Genomic DNA, 17,619 nt, shown 5'->3' with positions numbered 1-17,619 from the left:
ATGTACAAGCATAACAGCTACTATCTTTAATGCAGGTTTTCCATTTGTTAAAATGTAAATACTCCAAGTAGGAAAGGCCACCAGCTAACATAGCCTTACAGAAGATACGCGCCAACAGATGTAAAGAGAAATTTGACTTGTGAAAACATTAACAGTATGCCAATTTTACAAGTTTGAGTTGAAAAGCAACCATTTTCTTTGTTATTGTTTTTTCATCTCCTATTGTACAGTATTGCCTCTAATCTCTAAGCATCTACTTTCTGTTTGGATGGCAAGCCAGTAACACTGGCAATGTGAATACATATTCAACAAATATCACGGTAAAACTGGAATAGTTAGCTATCATCGATATGAACTGCTATAGATGTTCGTAAATAAGGCTGAAGGTTGCTCTAACTTTGCACTGTTTTACTCCCTGCACAGACATCACATACAGTGTAGCCAAGGCCTTCACAGTATGGGCACTTAGTATCTTCGCCAACCCACTCCAAGAACTGCATTTTAAGAATTTAACAATCAAACGCATGTCAGAGACGAAAGAGCGAGGTTTAATTATAATATGTTTGAAGTACAAGAGACGGGGCTAACTTCTATTCTTTCACACCTCTAGGGTTTCCTCAGTGGGATATATATATATTAGTACAGGGAAAGGTATATGGGCCACATGGGCCAACTACACAGCCCACTAACTGTCCAGCAACAACTATTCAACACTCCCCCTCAAGATGGATCATAGATGTCTATCATTTCCATCTTGTCACATGCCAACTTGCATTCCTTAGCTCCCAACCCCTTTGTTAAGCAGTCCGCAATCTGTCGTCCAGTACTTACATATCCAATCTGAATAATTCTTGCATCCAATTTTTCTTTGATGAAAAATCTGTCAATCTCCACATGTTTGGTTCGGTTGTGCTGAACTGGATTATTTGCTATGCATATGGCTGACTTATTATCACACCAGACATTTAGACAGCCTTCCCTTAGTACCTTTAACTCTCCTAAAAGATGCCTTACCCATAACATGTCACTCAGACCTTGTGACATAGCTCGGTACTCTGCCTCTGCTATAGATTTTGATACAATAGACTGTTTCTTGCTTCTCCATGACACAAGATTTCCTCCCACAAATACACAATACCCAGAAGTTGACCTCCTATCATCAAGACAGCTTCCCCAATCTGCGTCGCTGTATCCATCAATCTCAAGATGACCATTGCTCCTAAACCACAATCCCTTTCCCGGGCTTCCTTTTAGATATCTCAAAATTCTATACACAGCATCCAAATGACCCGTTCTAGGGTCCTACATATATCTGCTGACAATGCTTACTGCATATGCAATATCAGGTCTAGTATGGCAAAGATACAAAAGTTTTCCCACCAACTTCTGATATCTTTCTTTGTCAACTAGTTCACCAGTCTTCGCAGTTATCTTATTATTCTGGTCTATGGGGGTTGCAGCTGCATGACATTGTGTCATTCCTGTTTCATCTAGGAGATCCAGAATATACTTGCGTTGAGACAAAACAATTCCCTTCCTCATCGAGCTATCTCAATGTCAAGAAAGTACTTTAGTTGTCCAAGATCTTTTACTTCAAAGGCATTTCTCAAACATTTTTTCAACTCGACTATTTCTGCCTCATCATCACCTGTAATTATAATATCATCCACATAAACCGCCAAGATGGTGATCTTCTTGTTTGAATGCCTATAGAACACAGTGTGGTCTCCATTACACTGTCTATACCCTATGTCACAAACGGCACATCTGAATCTATCAAACCAAGCTCTAGAGATTGTTTCAATCCATAAAGAGATTTCTTCAGTCTACATACTTTTCCTTCATTTCCAGCTGCAGCCATTCCTGGTGGTACCTCCATGTATACCTCCTCCTGAAGATCTCCATGCAGAAAAGCATTCTTCACATCCAACTGATGGAGAGGCCATCCAAAGTTTGCTGCCACGGGAGCAAACGTCTCATCATAGTCAATTCCATATGTCTGACTATATCCCCTTGCAACCAATCGTGCCTTATATCTCTCTATCTTTCCTTCTGGACTTTGTTTGACTGTAAAAACCCACTTGCACCCAACAGTTTTCTTCCCTGCTGGAAGTTCAGTCATCTCCCAAGTTTGATTCTTCTTCAGTGCTTCCAATTCTTCTCTCATGGCCTCACACCATTTTGGGTCTTGTTTTGCTATCTTCCAATTAGTTGGTACAGAAACACTTTGAAGTGATGCTATAGATGCCTTGTATGAGGATGAGAGTCCATCATATGACAAATAGTTAGCTATGTTTTGTTCAAAGCCATATCTGTTCACAGGTTTTGATGCAGCCGCTCGTCTCCATTTCCTCAAAGCAATTGGCCAGTCTATAGATTCTTTGCTAGCATCAGATTGCACATCCGAAGCATCTGACGTGCTATCTCCAGATGAATGTTCCTCATGCACATGTGGCTCCCCTTGCACCTGAATATCATTCTCCCCCTGTTCAGCTTGCTCCCCTTTTGCCTCATTTACATCTATTTTCCTCCTCCGTGAGTAAACCCGTAATGGCCTCTCACCCTCTTGATCCCTTTGTTGTTGAGCAATCATGCGATGTTCAGATTCTAAAGCCGGTGGACAAGGAACAGAAATAGGGATGGAACCAATTAATACAGGTTGAGGTTGAGCTTGAGCTTGAGCACCTGATTGACTCACATTCTCCCTCTCTTGAGCATTAGGCAAACACACTTGATGATCAAGACCTTCAAATAACACACTCAAATATGTTGGTTCCCCATAGAAAGGCTCGGCTTCACGAAAGGTAACATCTATGCTGACAAAAGTCCTTCTCTCGGCTGGATTCCAACACTTATACCCTTGCTGCCCAGACGGATAGCCTATAAAAATGCACTTTACTGCTCTTGGGTCAAGCTTATTCACTGAAGGGCGGTGATCCCGGACGAAGCAAGTGCAACCAAACACCTTGGGAGCAACAGGAAACTTGTTTTCACCAAACAAGAGCTCACATGGGGATTTCATATTCAGAATTCGAGATGGCGTGCGATTAATAAGGAAAGTAGCAGTTAGAACAGCTTCTCCCCACAAAATTTTTGGAACATTCATCTTATACATGAGAGAGCGAGTTACCTCTAAAATGTGATGATTTTTCCTTTCAGCCACACCATTTTGAGGAGTATCAGGGCAGGAGGTCTGATGCATAATGCCCTTTTCTGACAGGAATGATTCAAACCTCTTGTTCACATATTCAGTCCCATTATCAGTTCTAAGCATCTGTACCTGCACCTTGAATTGAGTACTCACATATGCATAAAAGTTTTGGAAGCATTCAAACACTTCATCCTTGTGACGCAAGAGATATATCCAAGTCATACGAGTATAGCAATCGATGAAAGTCACAAAATACCTCATTCCGTCAATGGACAGAACAGGACATGTCCAAACATCAGAATGCACCAACATAAAAGGAGTTATATTCCTGAGTCCTCTGCTCACATAAGAGGTTCTAGTGTGTTTTGCATAATCGCACGCATCACACTTTAGTTTACTCAAATCTACCTTACTCATTACAGCAGGATAAACTTTGTTCATTTTATCAAAAGAAACATGTCGCATTCGACAATGGTGAATCATCGCCATTGTCTCTTTATCACCCTGGACCGCTGCAAGTATCAATGATGATTCTTGCCCTCCATTCTTCTCTCGGTCTAGGTACCATAGCCCCCTACGTCTGATTCCTTCCCCAATCTTCCTGCCAGTTTCCCCCTCCTGAATCAAACATCCTTTCTTGTTAAGAGTGACAGAACAATCAATTTGATCAATAAGACTGCTCAGGGATATTAAGTTAACTGGAAAAGCAGGTACATGTAACACAGTAGCTAGTTGTATGCCTGGAGAACATTTCACAGTTCCAACACCTTTTACTGGTTGAGCAGTTCCATCCGCAGTATGCATGGTTTGTTGACAATTAAGAGAATACTGGTTATATGTTTCAAATTCTCTAATGTTACCAGTAACATGCTTAGAGGCACCTGAATCCAAAACCCACTCAGATTCAAGCTGGTGAGTGGTGAAAGAGACATTTTCAGAATTACCTTCATTGGTGTAGACAAAATGGGCAAACTGACCGAAGGAACTCTCCTCCTGCTTCTCATTTTTCTTTGCTTCGCCTTGAGATGCATTTGATTGTCCTCCCTGGTCTTCAACAGTCATGTTTGCTCTATTTCCCCCTTGTGAAAAATTCTGATTCTAGTTGTAATTCTGATTGTATCAGGCCCCCTGTTCGTCCTCTAACACCTCTGTAACCACCTCTGCCTGGTCTGCCTCCTCTATAACCTCCCCTGACTTGACGTGGTGGAGCAGGACATTGCCAACTAAGATGCCCTTGCAGCCCACAATTGTAACAGCTCTAGTTTCGGATTTCTCAGACACAAAGTATGTGGGTCTAGGGGCAGATTCTCCTTTTCCAGTGCTCTTCAACCTTGTTTCCTCTTGAGCAATGGCTGCAATAGCTTCCTCAAGTGATGGTAATTGTGCATGATTCTGCATCAAGGATGCTCTTCTATTTTCAAATTCTGAATTTAATCCCTTCAAAAATTTCAGAACTCGCTTGCCTTCAATCCACTTCTTTGCTGCCACCACACATTCAGGATGAGCTAATACCAGAGGATTTAAAAAATCAAGATCAGCCCACACTTGCTTCAACTCTCCCACATAAGTCATCACCATCCTCTCGCCCTGAGTTAGGTCATGAACCTTATCTTCAAGCTGAGAAACAAGCATCACATTTCCTTTGCCTGAGTACATCTGGGACAGAGCATCCCACACCTCACGAGCAGTTGTAAGAGCTTCAACCGACGCAGCCACAAATGGGGTTAAAGAATTCAGGAGCCACGCAAGAATACCCGAATCTGTAGTGCTCTACTTCTTCCATTCACCCCCTTTCTTGTCTTCAGGTTCACTAACCTCGCCCAGAACATATCCCTCCAGGGCCTTCATCTTCAACAGAAGCAATCCTCTCCTTGACCAGCAAGGTAGTTGTTTACCCCTTCCAACTTCACTTCATTTGGTGGCAACTCAAGTTTCTGTACCCCTTCTGTCTGTGCAGAACTAGTCACTCCTTGAAGCAGGACGCCCAGATCTGCCACCCCTTGCAACAGATCTAGTCACTCCATGGCGGTAATCTTCACCAGCAGCACCACCACCTCTGTCTCCACAAGCTCTGATACCATGAAGTACAAGAGATGGGGGCTAACCTTCTATTCTCTCACACCTCTAGGGTTCCCTCAGTGGGAGATATATATATATATATATATATATATATATATATATATATATATATATATATATATATATGTATGTATATGTAGTAGTACAGGGAAAGGTATATGGGCCACATGGGCCAAATACACAGCCCACTAACTGTCCAGCAACAACTATTCAACAATGTTACACTTTTGCAACCGGAACTCTAGCATACCTGTGGTTCGATGTTGGGTTCACCTGTTCCATCGCATTCTGCAGGAAGGAAGAATGGTCGAATCAATAGTCACACTGTGGGAGATGAAGTGTTGCAGCTCATTTACAATGCATCGCAGAAGCTTAACCATATAATACATAAGTCGAAACTATCAAACCAATGACAGTGACTTGTGGTACATCAGAGATTGGGATTTAGATGAATTGTGGTACATCCGAGATAGGGATTTAGATGAATTGTGGAACTTGTGGTACATCGGAGATTGGGATTGAGATACCTATGTGGACTGAGATGCATTGGGAAAAATTATACTCCCTCCGTCCCAAAATAAGTGGCGTGGATTTGTGTAAGAATCTATACAAATCTACATCACTTATTTCAGTACGGAGTGGGTAATAAATTCTAGTACACTTAGCTAGAATGCCAATTTGATGAAATATATCTGCTTGAGAAATTCCGCGCACACATATCTAACTTGGTAATATTTCATGTTTGTACACCCTGGTTTCAAGTTTCTGAGGATGCAAGATTACAAATTATACTATCTTCTCCTTGTAGATAGGTAAATATGTACTCCGTACTTCTAAAAACATAAGTGCGTGAAGCAGTGACTTCAGTACCTAGGCACAGGAGGCGTCCTTCACCTCGACAAGTGATGCACTGCTTTGTTGATGCAGTAGTAGCACCACTGATTGGTTTATTCTTTTTTGTCAGCCTGGATGGATCTTCCCACCTGTTTTCACCAAGAAGATACACTTTGTGTTCAGACACTGAGATACCATTTTCTCTTACCGCAGTTTGTTGAATCTCTGAAATTCCTGTTACAGGAGGGACAATTGCTCCGTTTAGGCCTGCCTAGAAGCAAAATATAAACATAATATCAGATATATATATATATATATGCATCAGGTGTCAATGTGTCATCCTTCCAAAAAAGGTGTCATTTTGTCATAAGCACGGTACTAAAACACTCTTGTCACTTGATTAAAAGTAAAGACAATTGCGTATTGGTAAAAAGTACGAAATATCATTTGCCTAAGTAGTTTTTGGTATACTTGATACATAGTCTTCCATATTTAATACAACAAAGGCCCATCGAACATATGAATGCACTTTTCCTATGTAAATCTTGGGTAAATGCACAAATTATCAACTGGCTCCAAACATGGTTTACTTCTAGCAAGATATGTAAACACAGTGTGGACACCATTATTATGAGAGAATAACAGTTAAATTGCTTAATATTATCATTTTTGCTAACTATAGTTTTCTACAGAATATAAGATCCGTAGATAAACTTACTTTTGTTTTCAGATCGTCCACGGTCTGTCCTGTAAATAACATCTCAAGCAGCTCCGATGTCATCAATCCATCCTCAGAAGTCCCTATCGACGCCTGTAACATGAAGTGCAACACACATGCTTATACTCACTTAGCACGAGTATATATTCGTTTTCAACCAGTGAAGCAATGAAGAGGCAGTGACCTGCCAGGTCTTCACAGCTCGTTCTGTGCCAGTTGAAAAACTGGAGAACTCCGTGTCCTCTTCACCCGAATAATAACCAAGCTTCTCCAAAGCTTCCTGCGTGAGGTACAGTGCACTTGGATTTTTACTACTGATTACTCTGTATAAAAAGAAACTGTGGAAGTCCCATGAAATGCTAAGGACTAATTAGTAATTTACGGCTGAAAAATGCTCCCTCCTTTTGAAATTCTGAGATACTCTAGCTTTGTCTTAAAATCAAACTTTTAAAATTTGACCAAGGTTATAGAAAAAATATAGTAATACCTAAAATATCAAATAAGTACATAGGAAGATATATATCATGAGGATTTAATAAAACTAATTTAGAATTGTAGATTTTGATAATTGTTCTACTCCCTCCGTTCGACAAAAGATGTCTCAAGTTTGTTAAAATTTGGATGTATCTAGACATGACTTAGTATATAGATGCATTCAAATTTAGTCAAAGTTGAGACATCTTTTGTTAGATGGAGGGAGTATAAATTTTTGTCAAACTTTAAGATATTTGACTTGGGACAAAATTAGAACATCCGCATCTTATAATCTGGAATAGAGAGGGAGTATGAATCACGGGCACTTTTACAGCCACTTCCTAGCGATGTATAGCTATTATCAGCAGATTGCAAAAGTTGCAATAATAAGTAGAAATAAAATATTCATGGGCACTTTTAGAGCATCGTCAGATTGCAGAAGCTGCAATGAGCATAGGCAATGAATAGAAAGAAATGTGGAAACAGAGCATTGCGAAATGCCAACACAGCTCCCGCATATACGGACCCTTTTTCTTTTTTGCGAATCAGAGCTTTCTCATATATGGACTCCCTCCGCGTATCCGTTATCAGTTAGTCACTTTGAGCTCAGACACAGGTCATGCATGGCGAATCCTAGCCAAAACGAGAGGTGCGCGACAACGCTCACCTGCATCGCGCGCACTTCCTCCCCTTCGCTCCCTACCCTCAGAGCCCTCCTCTTGCCGCTGCCGCTGCTCCCCGCTTTCGCCTTTGGCTTCTCCTCCACCACCACCTCCTTCCTCACCTCCACCGGCGCGGCCGGCTTGGGCGGCGGAACAGGAGCCACGCGCGCCTTGGGCGTGGGCGTGGGCGTGGGCGTGGGCGGAGGAAACGGGACGGCGGACACCGAGTCTTCTACGGCGGCGGGCTCGAGCGCGCGGAGGCGCAGATGGAGCGCGGCGATCTCGGAGAGGAGGGCGTCGCGCTCGGCGCGCCAGCGGGACTCCTCGCGGAGCCAGCGCTGCTCCTCCCGCAGCCACCGTTGCTCCTCGCGGAGCCACCGCGCTTCCTCGCGCTCCTCCCAGGACGAGGAGGAGGAGGCAGAAGAAGAGGAGGCGGCGGACCGGGGCGGCGGCAGGAGGACCACGGCGCGGCCGCGCGGCGGGCTGCAGGGCCTGAGGCGCGGGCGGTGGAAGGAGGAGGCGAACGGGAAGAAGGTAGCGGTGGCGATCATGGTCGTGGAGACGGCGAGCTTGCGCGCGTGGCGGCCGGGGAAGTGGCGGGGAGCGAGGGGAGATTGACGGTGGCCGCTGGGCGCTGGCCAGTGGATATGTCTCTCCGTTTGGCGGTTGATATTTCCGGCACACTCCAGCATGGTACCGCGAGGTGTGGTGTTCAGCGGCCCGAGCGGAATTAAGTTTGGGCTTGTATTGTGGCCCATTAGAAGCCTACAATGAACAGAGGCCATGGGCTTGACCTCGCACTTCTTAAGCTTCTCTGAACCAGCCCATAGTGTTTACCAAAAAAAAGAGAAAGAACGGCTCTGTCACAGCAGCAACGTACATTTCGCTCAAAAAGAAAAAAAAAAAGCAGCAAAGGTACATAGCCTCCATTGACTCAAACGATTCGTGGTTATATTTGGGAGATGCAGTGTGGTCGTTTCCTACTCTTGTTACACAGCTTGTTTGATCTTTTTTTTGCGAGACACGCAGCTTGTTTGATGTTTTTTCTGACCCAGTGGGCACCCCCACCGATTTCCAGAAACCGCCCCAATGTCTACAAAGTGCCAAATCAAAAGAGAAAAAAGATGAAACAAAACAAAGGGAAGAGGTATCTGAAACAGGAAAAAAACTAGCAATAACTTCCAGCATAACGCGCAGGCTAGCCTAATCAGCACTAAAGCTACACTGCACATCGCCACACCTGAGGATGGAAGGAACTCTAATCAGCTTGTTTGATGTACCGTGCTTTAATTCAATACCTTCATTCTCCAGTCTCCACCACCCGAAGAAGAAATGCTTGACTGAATGGTGCAAAACGAATAGATGAGCTTTGGCTACCTGAATCTTTCCACCGCACACGGATATCTATCGATTACAGGGATGAGAAGGACTAAAATAGCACACGTTGGATCGATGTCAATACTTGACCATGTGTTAGCCGTGTCGCGAAAGCTACTCGACGTATCTTTTAGGTTGGCACGCACGCACCACGACTCGGCGATGCGTTCTCTTCTCCGGCTCTCGCGGTCATCTTGAAATCTAGCTGATGTTAACGGCTGCCCATACTTTGTCACCCTTGGCCGGTGAAGTGCCGATGTCTCCTATCTTCTTCTTTCTTGAAAATGAGAATGTATCCTCTTCGGGAAAAGAATAAAAAGATGTTATCTGCAGATCCCTCCCGACATCCGATAAATTTGCTACGGGGTAAATGCAATTTGTTGACTGAATGATATGTTTTTGATAATCAGCTGGCTGACAAGACAGAGCGAGAGCGAATGCTAGCTAGCACGATAAGGTTGGAGTTGCTTATCGGAGACATTATATGTTCCGGTTTAGGTGGTGAGCATATAATCATCGTTGGTCATATATGTCTTTTTGCATGGTACCATCTTGTAGTTTTGTATTCCTTCCGTCCCATATTAAGTGACTTTAATAGGCATATCGAGTACTTCCTCCGTCCAACAAAAGATGTCTCAAGTTTGTTAAAATTTGGATGTATCTGTATTTTTTTACGGAGACTACGGCGGGCAAAAGCCAGCCTGCACAACATTTCAATTAAATAAAAGAATCGGATACAACAAGTACAACGGCATCATTTGCCAAAAGAAACACAACAAAGAAAAGCCTAAACTGTTGAAACATGCCAACGGCGAAAGAAATGCACAATAAAGAGCACCGTCGATGGAGTCGAAAGGCATCGATCTGCCGAGCCCACCTAGACACTGTGTCCTCGCCGTAGCCGAAAGGAAGCACACAGTCGACGCCGCACCACGACACCACGTAGCCGGCAGAGTCGAAGGGCCGTGCGCCACCGAGACCCACCGCGACACTGATGTGTCGCAGATGAAGTCGAAGGGCATCTCACAACCGAGTCATACCTCCGGTTGCCATCGGCTAAGCCGAAGGACCACACACCACCAAGAATACAACACGACACCTATGTGCCGAGAGTGAAGCGAAAGACATCACATGCCGAGACCACACCAAAGGATAAGAAACACACGCTCGCGCCGGACACAACCAATAGCCTAGGCGACACAAGAACCACCCAACCTCCAACAAACCCTAGACGAAACACTCCGAGTGAGCATGCACGCAACCAGAGACAACAAGCGTTAGAGTCTCCAAAGCAACGCCTTCAAGAAGGATAACGACGTTGGAACGTCGTCGTCGCCCGATCTGACAACAATCAAATCTTAGGTTTTCACCTGGGACCTCTAAATAGTGATGCGGCAAGATGCAGCTCTTCGATGAAGCCTCCAACGAGGGAAACGACACCAATGGTGCCGCCATCATCGGCAGAGAACGGTCCTGCAAGTTTTCACCCAAAGCATGCATCCTGCAATGAATCGTGCTCCGATCTCATGAACAGATCACGACCCACACCCAAAGACAACAAAGCACGTAGCAGCAGCACAACAAGCGGAAGAAAGGAGTTACAATAGATGTGCCGACAGCACCGCCGCTTGCCGAAATACCAGGACGTGGCGGATCTGGCCGTCCGTCGCGAAGAAGACCGGGGGACTACTTGTGTTGGGAAGCACAGGGCCAGGCAAAGCCCGAGCCGAAGCCGGCCATCCGGCCCACCCGCCGCCATGGCCTGCACGTCACCGGGAAGCTCGAACCACCACCACCAACCACCGGGGAACGATGAGGAACATCGGATCCGCGAGGTAGCCGGCCGGATATGGCCGGTGGCTAGGGAGAGCCCGCCGGATCTGGCCGGAGGCGCCTCCACAGCGACGCGAGCACAGGAACCGCCGCCGCCATGATGACCCGGGCAAAACGCACGAAGAAAAACAGCCCCGCCGCCGTCTCCCCCGCCCAGGCTTTGCCCGGCGATGACTGCCGGCGGCGGCGAGGGGGAGAGAGGAAGGGGACGAGCTGTTGCTAGGCGGTGGTGATCGCGCCCATGTCGCCCTGAGCTGAGCGATGCGGGGGCTACTTGCTCTGACGGTCCCTCTTTAGACGTATCTATACATGACTCAGTTGCATAGATGCATTTAAATTTTGTCGACATATTTTGTTGGACGTCAAAGTTGAAACGTTTTTTGTTGGACGGAGAATAAAAAAGAATGAAATTCATTTTGCAGACGTACGTGCACCTGGAAGCTCGACACGGCTACGGAACAAAATCTCACCTCTCTCTTCTTTCTGAGACAGAAAAATCGTGCCCCAGTCCACATCATGAACGGCCGTATGCGGCGATGTTGAGATCGCAATCCGCCGCTTCGACGGTTTGTTCCAGTGGTTGGTGGCCGGCTCGCCGATGATCCTGGATTCTTGCTCCTACCACGGATAGCGCGTCGGAGGAGCTAGCTAACTTAGGGAGTAGCTAGGAGGTGGAGCCATCAGGGAGACAAGGACTCGATTTCCGGCCAAGTTGAGATTATTTTTTAGGGGAATGGACATAGTTTAGCCAGCCAAGCCACAATTATTTGCAGTACACATCTGATTATCCTTCTCCATAAACTTTTTTTTTGAAATTGAATACGTTTCGTGACTAAATCCTCTCAACCTTCTGTAATCCCCTTCACATGTCCTTTTCACGTGCACCACGAGAATCTTACCCGAGCAAACAAGCAAGCCTGCCCGGTGGCCCGGCCAAGAGTCACGGGACCTCTCGCCCGTACCTCGAATAAACCGACCGGTATGTGCCAATATATACGTGGCGGGTCCAATTAATATACCATTACAACTCAAATCATGTTTAGTGTTACGGAGTATTTGCAAAGACATGTCCTCGTGCTGGTGGTTTTTTTAATCTTTCAATGCGGTGGCTTTGCATAATTTATAATGAAAATCACCAATCTGGTGTTTTGGTCATTTTTTTTTGGAAAAGGGAAACGATTCCTGGCATCTGCATCAATTGATACACACAGCCATTTTTATTGCAAAATGATTAAAAGTTATACAATTCACTGATCAACGATAGTCGATAGAAAGATATATAAGCCAACAAAATAGCTCAAACAAGAAGAAATTATGCATCTAGATATCTAGTACACCGACAGCCGGCCCGATTGAAGATATCCCATCAACCATCTCCAATCGGTTGCATCCAGTAACCAAAGGCTCCTGCAGATACGCAGAAAGCAGAAAAGTCCACAGTTGGATCCAATGGATAGCCCTGAAAACGGCCTGCAAAAAATGTGGGGTTTTATTAAAAACAACATTATTTCTGCAGTTCCAAATAGCTCAACAGAAATCCGAAACTCCCATTCAAATATGAGACTTAATCTTTTTATCTAACCAATTAAGACAGTTGCCAAATAAATTAGTAATCTAAGTCGGTGAAGGCAAATTAATAGAAATATAAATGATGCGTCACACCACGCGCGCTAAAGGACACTTGAGAGAAAGATGTGCTGTTTAGTTTCATCGGAGTCACAAAGCAACACTTTAAACTCCCTTTCCAATTCCGCTTAGCAAGATTCTCTTTAGTTAAAAGAATTTTGCGGTAACGAAAATTTTAACTTCCACGGATATTTTTGTTGAAAAACCGTTTGTCCTCACGTACAGTCTGTGTACATGGTATAGTAACTCAAAGAGGCCCCAAGATGACATTGAGTGAGATCTAGGTAGCTTGTGAGCAAGGCGGACCTAAAGGAAAATAAATTGAGTGAGACGGTTCTCTTGTAAATTCAAGCATATTAAAGGTTTTCTTGTTAATGTATATATAGGACTTTTTTTTAGTGGAATGTATAGGACTTATTAGTATGCAAATTTTGGTACGAGTGGGGAACAGGTCCAGACAATAATTTTACAATACTTGGCCCTTCTGTTCAAAGTAGCTGTCACGTAGTCAAAGCAGCCCTTCCTCTTTAATCTGTCCATCTTCTCACCAACCTCAAAACACAAGTGCGTTTTAATAAGATCGGCGAGTACACTTTCTTTAGGCCTACAGTCAGCTTCAACGTCGGTGCGTCCCAATAGGCCATAGCCCATAGTCCTTTTTTTTAGGCCAGCGTGATGGATCGAGCGAGATCACAAACACCGTCGCCTCTCACCGCTTTGGCATCTAAAACGTTTGATTCCTATGCTCTGAAAGGACCTAAGCGACAACACTCGTCGACGCAATGCTCTGTACTCTGCCCTACAGCCTACTGTCCGTTACGTACGTCTGTACTCTGTACTTCGTACAGTACTTCTTTACGCTCGCGCCTTTAAATAATTGTGGTGCTAAAGCCCCGCAGCTGAAGGCGGTCGATCGGGAACCAAGAGGCACCACTATCCCCGTCTGGAGGTGACCCTGCTGGGCAGAGAGGAAGGACTCAGTCAGATGGCCGCGGCGACGGGCATATGCGCCGTCTTGCTGGCGATCCTCGCGGCGGCGCCGTCCGCGCGGGGGCTCGGCCGCGACGAGTTCCCGCCGGGGTTCCTCTTCGGCGCCGCGACGTCCGCTTACCAGGTCGGTGATGGAGCTCGGCTTCGGCGTCTTGTTGTGTCTCTTTGTTGGGGACAGTTCAGGCATTCAGAGTTTCAGACAGAGGAGGGCAATTACAAGTTACTGCTGCCTGCAACGCATCTTGATTTGATTTCTGCTTTTCCAGATTGAGGGCGCGTACCTGGAGGACAACAAGAGCCTCAACAACTGGGATGTCTTCACCCACACCCGGCGTAAGTGATCCTACAAACCCCATGAATTTCCTGGTTCATTGGCTTACTCTGATCGATTCCCCGTCTCTGGTTAGGATAGAGCTGGAAGTCTGAAACCGAGTTATTCTTTCCTCCCTGCTCCGTGAAACAGAGAGATGGTTGTAGTTCCATAAATAGCAATTCAGGTCGTTGATGAAATTTGAAGTAGATGATCCGGTAATTTTTTTCGTACCATGTACGCGGATCATGCATCTGGATTAGTTTACTGTTGCCAAATTATCAGCATGATAGTCGATAGAGACATAAAACCATTTCCTACCTACTACAGCTAAGACCGGGGTCCAAAAGAAGTTAGCGTTAGAGATTAAGTGCTGCATGCCTTTAATATTACCGCTGAGCAGTGAGATCCCGATGCCGAACAATACAAAAGATTCAGAGGCTGGCACCGGGGACCCATTTCATCGTCGTGGATGCAGCTGGGTTTAACTTACTGACAAGGAAAAGAGAGAGATTTTGAGTTATAATTTCTTTTCCCCAAGGGGATTTTGGTTATTTGAGTTGTCCATGTCGATCTTACTAGTCTCCACAAACCACAACAACCTTCCGCTAATGATTGCGGGAGTGGTCACGGAATTGTTCTTATCCTTTTCTCTATATCGTATGATTGCATTGTACTATTCTCCTCAAACTTAACGGCTTTATCCTTGCACTTTATGAAATATAATCAGTCTAATTGCTGCGATTCTGTCCAAGTAAAACGAGACAGAGCAATTCTCTCACATGCAGTTCCCCTGCACGTTCTTAAGAAAAACAAAGAAAAAGACAGTCCGCGACCAGATGCGCATGTCTATCTTATAAGTTTAAACTCCTGATATTGTCACAAAAAGATTTGATTCTCCACAGCTGGAGGAATAAGGGATGGACGGAATGGGGACGTAGCGGACGATCACTACCACCGGTACATGGTACAGAATTACTAGCAAACAGACAATCACAAGAAATTGCAATGCATGTGATGCATCTTAATTGCGGCCCGCCCATGTAATGCTGTCACTGCTTTCTACAGGAAGATGTGGAGATCATGCATAATCTGGGCGTCAACTCGTACAGATTCTCAATTTCATGGTCGAGAATTCTACCACGTATGGCCAAGAAGAACAATACACACATGTGTCGGGTTATTTGCCGCTCGGCCACCGTTCGGGTCCTTGACTAAATATCGTCGAATTTTCTCAGGGGGGCGGCTTGGAGGCGTTAATTCAGCCGGAATAGCTTTCTACGATCGCCTCATCGCCGCGCTCCTGCAGAAAGGTAGTAGTTTCACACGCCACAACTCTGAAGTAAATCCCACCCTAATCTTCAAATAAGACGCTAAGACAAAGCCTAATTAAGCAGGGATAGAGCCATTTGTGACACTGAATCACTTTGACGTGCCGCACGAAATGGAGACCCGGTACGGCAGTTGGCTGGGCGCCGGAATCCGGTACAACTCCTCCTCTACCTGCTCTGCTCCATGTGATGTGACTTTGGCCACGGTTCTAAGTTGTACTTCTATTTCCCTAAAAAAAAATAAGTTGTACTTCTAACTAGCTAAATTTTTTTTTTTTTTTGCCAGAGAGGAGTTCGACTACTACGCGGACGTGTGCTTCAGGGCGTTCGGCGACCGGGTCAAGTACTGGACGACGTTCAACGAGCCGAACCTGTTCACCAAGTTCGCCTATTTGCTGGGCGAGTACCCTCCCAACCACTGCTCCCCGCCGTTCGGTGCTTGCAACAGCGGCAACTCTCGCCGGGAACCCTACGTCGCGGCTCATAACATCCTGCTGTCCCATGCCGCCGCCGTCAACAACTACAAGAAGAATTACCAGGTGACCATCAACGACAGAACGCCTTGCTCTGTCGCAGAGAACGGCTTTCTTGGCACGTTTGGTTGATCTGAAACGCAGTGACACCTTTGTTGTCTCAGCCGTTTTGACGCATGAATGTGTGTTAGGCAAAGCAAGGCGGCTCGATCGGGATCGTCGTTGCGATGAAGTGGTATGAGCCGCTGACGAATAGAACGGAGGATATCCGGGCAGCACGACGAGCGCTGTCCTTTGAGGTAGAATGGTATGTCTTCTTTTCACCTCTTGGTGCAAGTAAAATGGGTTGAAACATTGGTACCATGATTTTGTGTGCCATATATTTTCCCTTCAGGTTTTTGGACCCGATATTCTTTGGTGATTATCCAAGGGAAATGCGTGAGATGCTATCAGCAAACTTGCCAAAATTCACCCCAGAGGAGAAGAAGTTGATGCAAAACAAGGTGGATTTCATCGGGATAAACCAGTACACGGCAATTTACGCCAGAGACTGCATCTCCCTTCCCTGTAACATTATGACTTACGAGGGGAACGCGATGGTCCTAGCCACTGGTGAAAGAGACGGCGTACTAATTGGAAAACCAGTAAGGGAACTGCTTCAATCATGTCATTATCTTCCCTACAAACTTCTTACTTTTTGTGACATTGTTAAATATGATGATCAACCTTGCAGACTGCATTCAAGGGCTATTATGATGTTCCACAAGGCATGGAGCAGGCTGTCAAGTATGTCAATGAGAGATACGAGAACACGCCTGTCTATGTTACTGAGAACGGTGAGTGGCAAGGACAAGATAAATTCAGAATACTTTCAGTTCCTGGGCCCGCCTAATTTGCTTCAGTTCTCTATGATCTCGTACCTTTTTTCAGGGTACTCGCAACAGAGCGATAACAGCGTTGAAGACTTGATCAATGACGTCGGGAGAGTCAACTACCTGCAGGGTTATCTCACATCCATCTCTTCAGCAGTCAGGTGACGTGGTTTGGAACCGATCAAAAAACTCATCGCATCTGTCATCACAACTCAAACACTGGAGTAGTAGGATATGATTTTGAAATAGGCAGCATGTTATGTGCATATGGATTTTTACTTCTTTTTTTCTCACACAAGCATATACCGGACTTGTTGGCGTGCTTACAGGAAAGGAGCAAACGTGCGTGGCTACTTCGTGTGGAGTCTCATTGACAACTTCGAGTGGGGATTTGGTTACACCGTAAGGTTTGGGCTGTATCACGTGGATTTTGAGACGCAGAAGAGGATCCCTAAGACGTCGGCCAAGTGGTACAGAGGCTTCCTCGCGGGCGCTGGGCCGGTGGATGATCAAGTGCAAGCGCTGAAAGCAGATTCCTGAAGCCAGATTGTGTGTTTACGTTTTTTTTTTCTTTTGAACTTTGGGTATTACCTCTGCGCTGAAAGCAGAGTACTCCCTAATCCCTACCATCCCTACCATGCACATAGCCATAGATATAGATCACATATCCACACTTCTCTATTGTGTCGTGCAGAAAATGCAAAATTGAAACATTGTACAAAGTTATACTCTTTATTGCTCTCTCCGTTACATAAAAGTTGGCACGGCTTTGAACTAATCTTTTTTCTCATGAGATCATGGTATGGGTGTGAGCTTCGGTTGAACAGCCATGAAGCGAAGCTGCCATTAAGGCGTTGGGTTCAGCTGACGCCAGTAATCTGCAGGTGCT

The 17,619-nt window shown here is 45.3% G+C and overlaps 2 protein-coding genes across 2 annotated transcripts; one reads left to right on the top strand and one right to left on the bottom strand.

Annotated features, from left to right (window-relative positions):
* Positions 1-117: 117 nt before the first annotated feature.
* Positions 118-8,625, bottom strand: LOC100839360 (protein disulfide isomerase pTAC5, chloroplastic). The gene is made up of 6 exons (XM_003580079.4): positions 7,924-8,625; positions 6,967-7,062; positions 6,783-6,875; positions 6,101-6,335; positions 5,481-5,518; positions 118-494 (listed from the first exon to the last, which is right to left on the bottom strand). Exons 1-6 carry the CDS (start codon positions 8,608-8,610, stop codon positions 393-395), a joined length of 1,251 nt encoding a protein of 416 aa, XP_003580127.2. The 5' UTR covers positions 8,611-8,625; the 3' UTR covers positions 118-392.
* A 4,896-nt stretch (positions 8,626-13,521) lies between these two features.
* LOC100838545 (beta-glucosidase 16) lies at positions 13,522-17,508 on the top strand. The gene is made up of 13 exons (XM_014896091.2): positions 13,522-13,574; positions 13,646-13,868; positions 14,011-14,077; positions 14,960-15,021; positions 15,123-15,198; positions 15,293-15,367; positions 15,452-15,539; positions 15,672-15,924; positions 16,050-16,165; positions 16,253-16,502; positions 16,592-16,694; positions 16,789-16,891; positions 17,060-17,508. The coding sequence occupies exons 1-13, from the start codon at positions 13,537-13,539 to the stop codon at positions 17,268-17,270; spliced, it is 1,665 nt and encodes a 554-aa protein (XP_014751577.2). The 5' UTR covers positions 13,522-13,536; the 3' UTR covers positions 17,271-17,508.
* Positions 17,509-17,619: the final 111 nt, after the last annotated feature.

This window comes from Brachypodium distachyon, chromosome 5 (genome assembly GCF_000005505.3).
Source record: "Brachypodium distachyon strain Bd21 chromosome 5, Brachypodium_distachyon_v3.0, whole genome shotgun sequence".
NCBI classification, from domain to species: domain Eukaryota; kingdom Viridiplantae; phylum Streptophyta; class Magnoliopsida; order Poales; family Poaceae; genus Brachypodium; species Brachypodium distachyon.
Note: the sequence above shows the minus strand (reverse complement) of the source record. Positions and strands in the feature narration are given on the sequence as shown.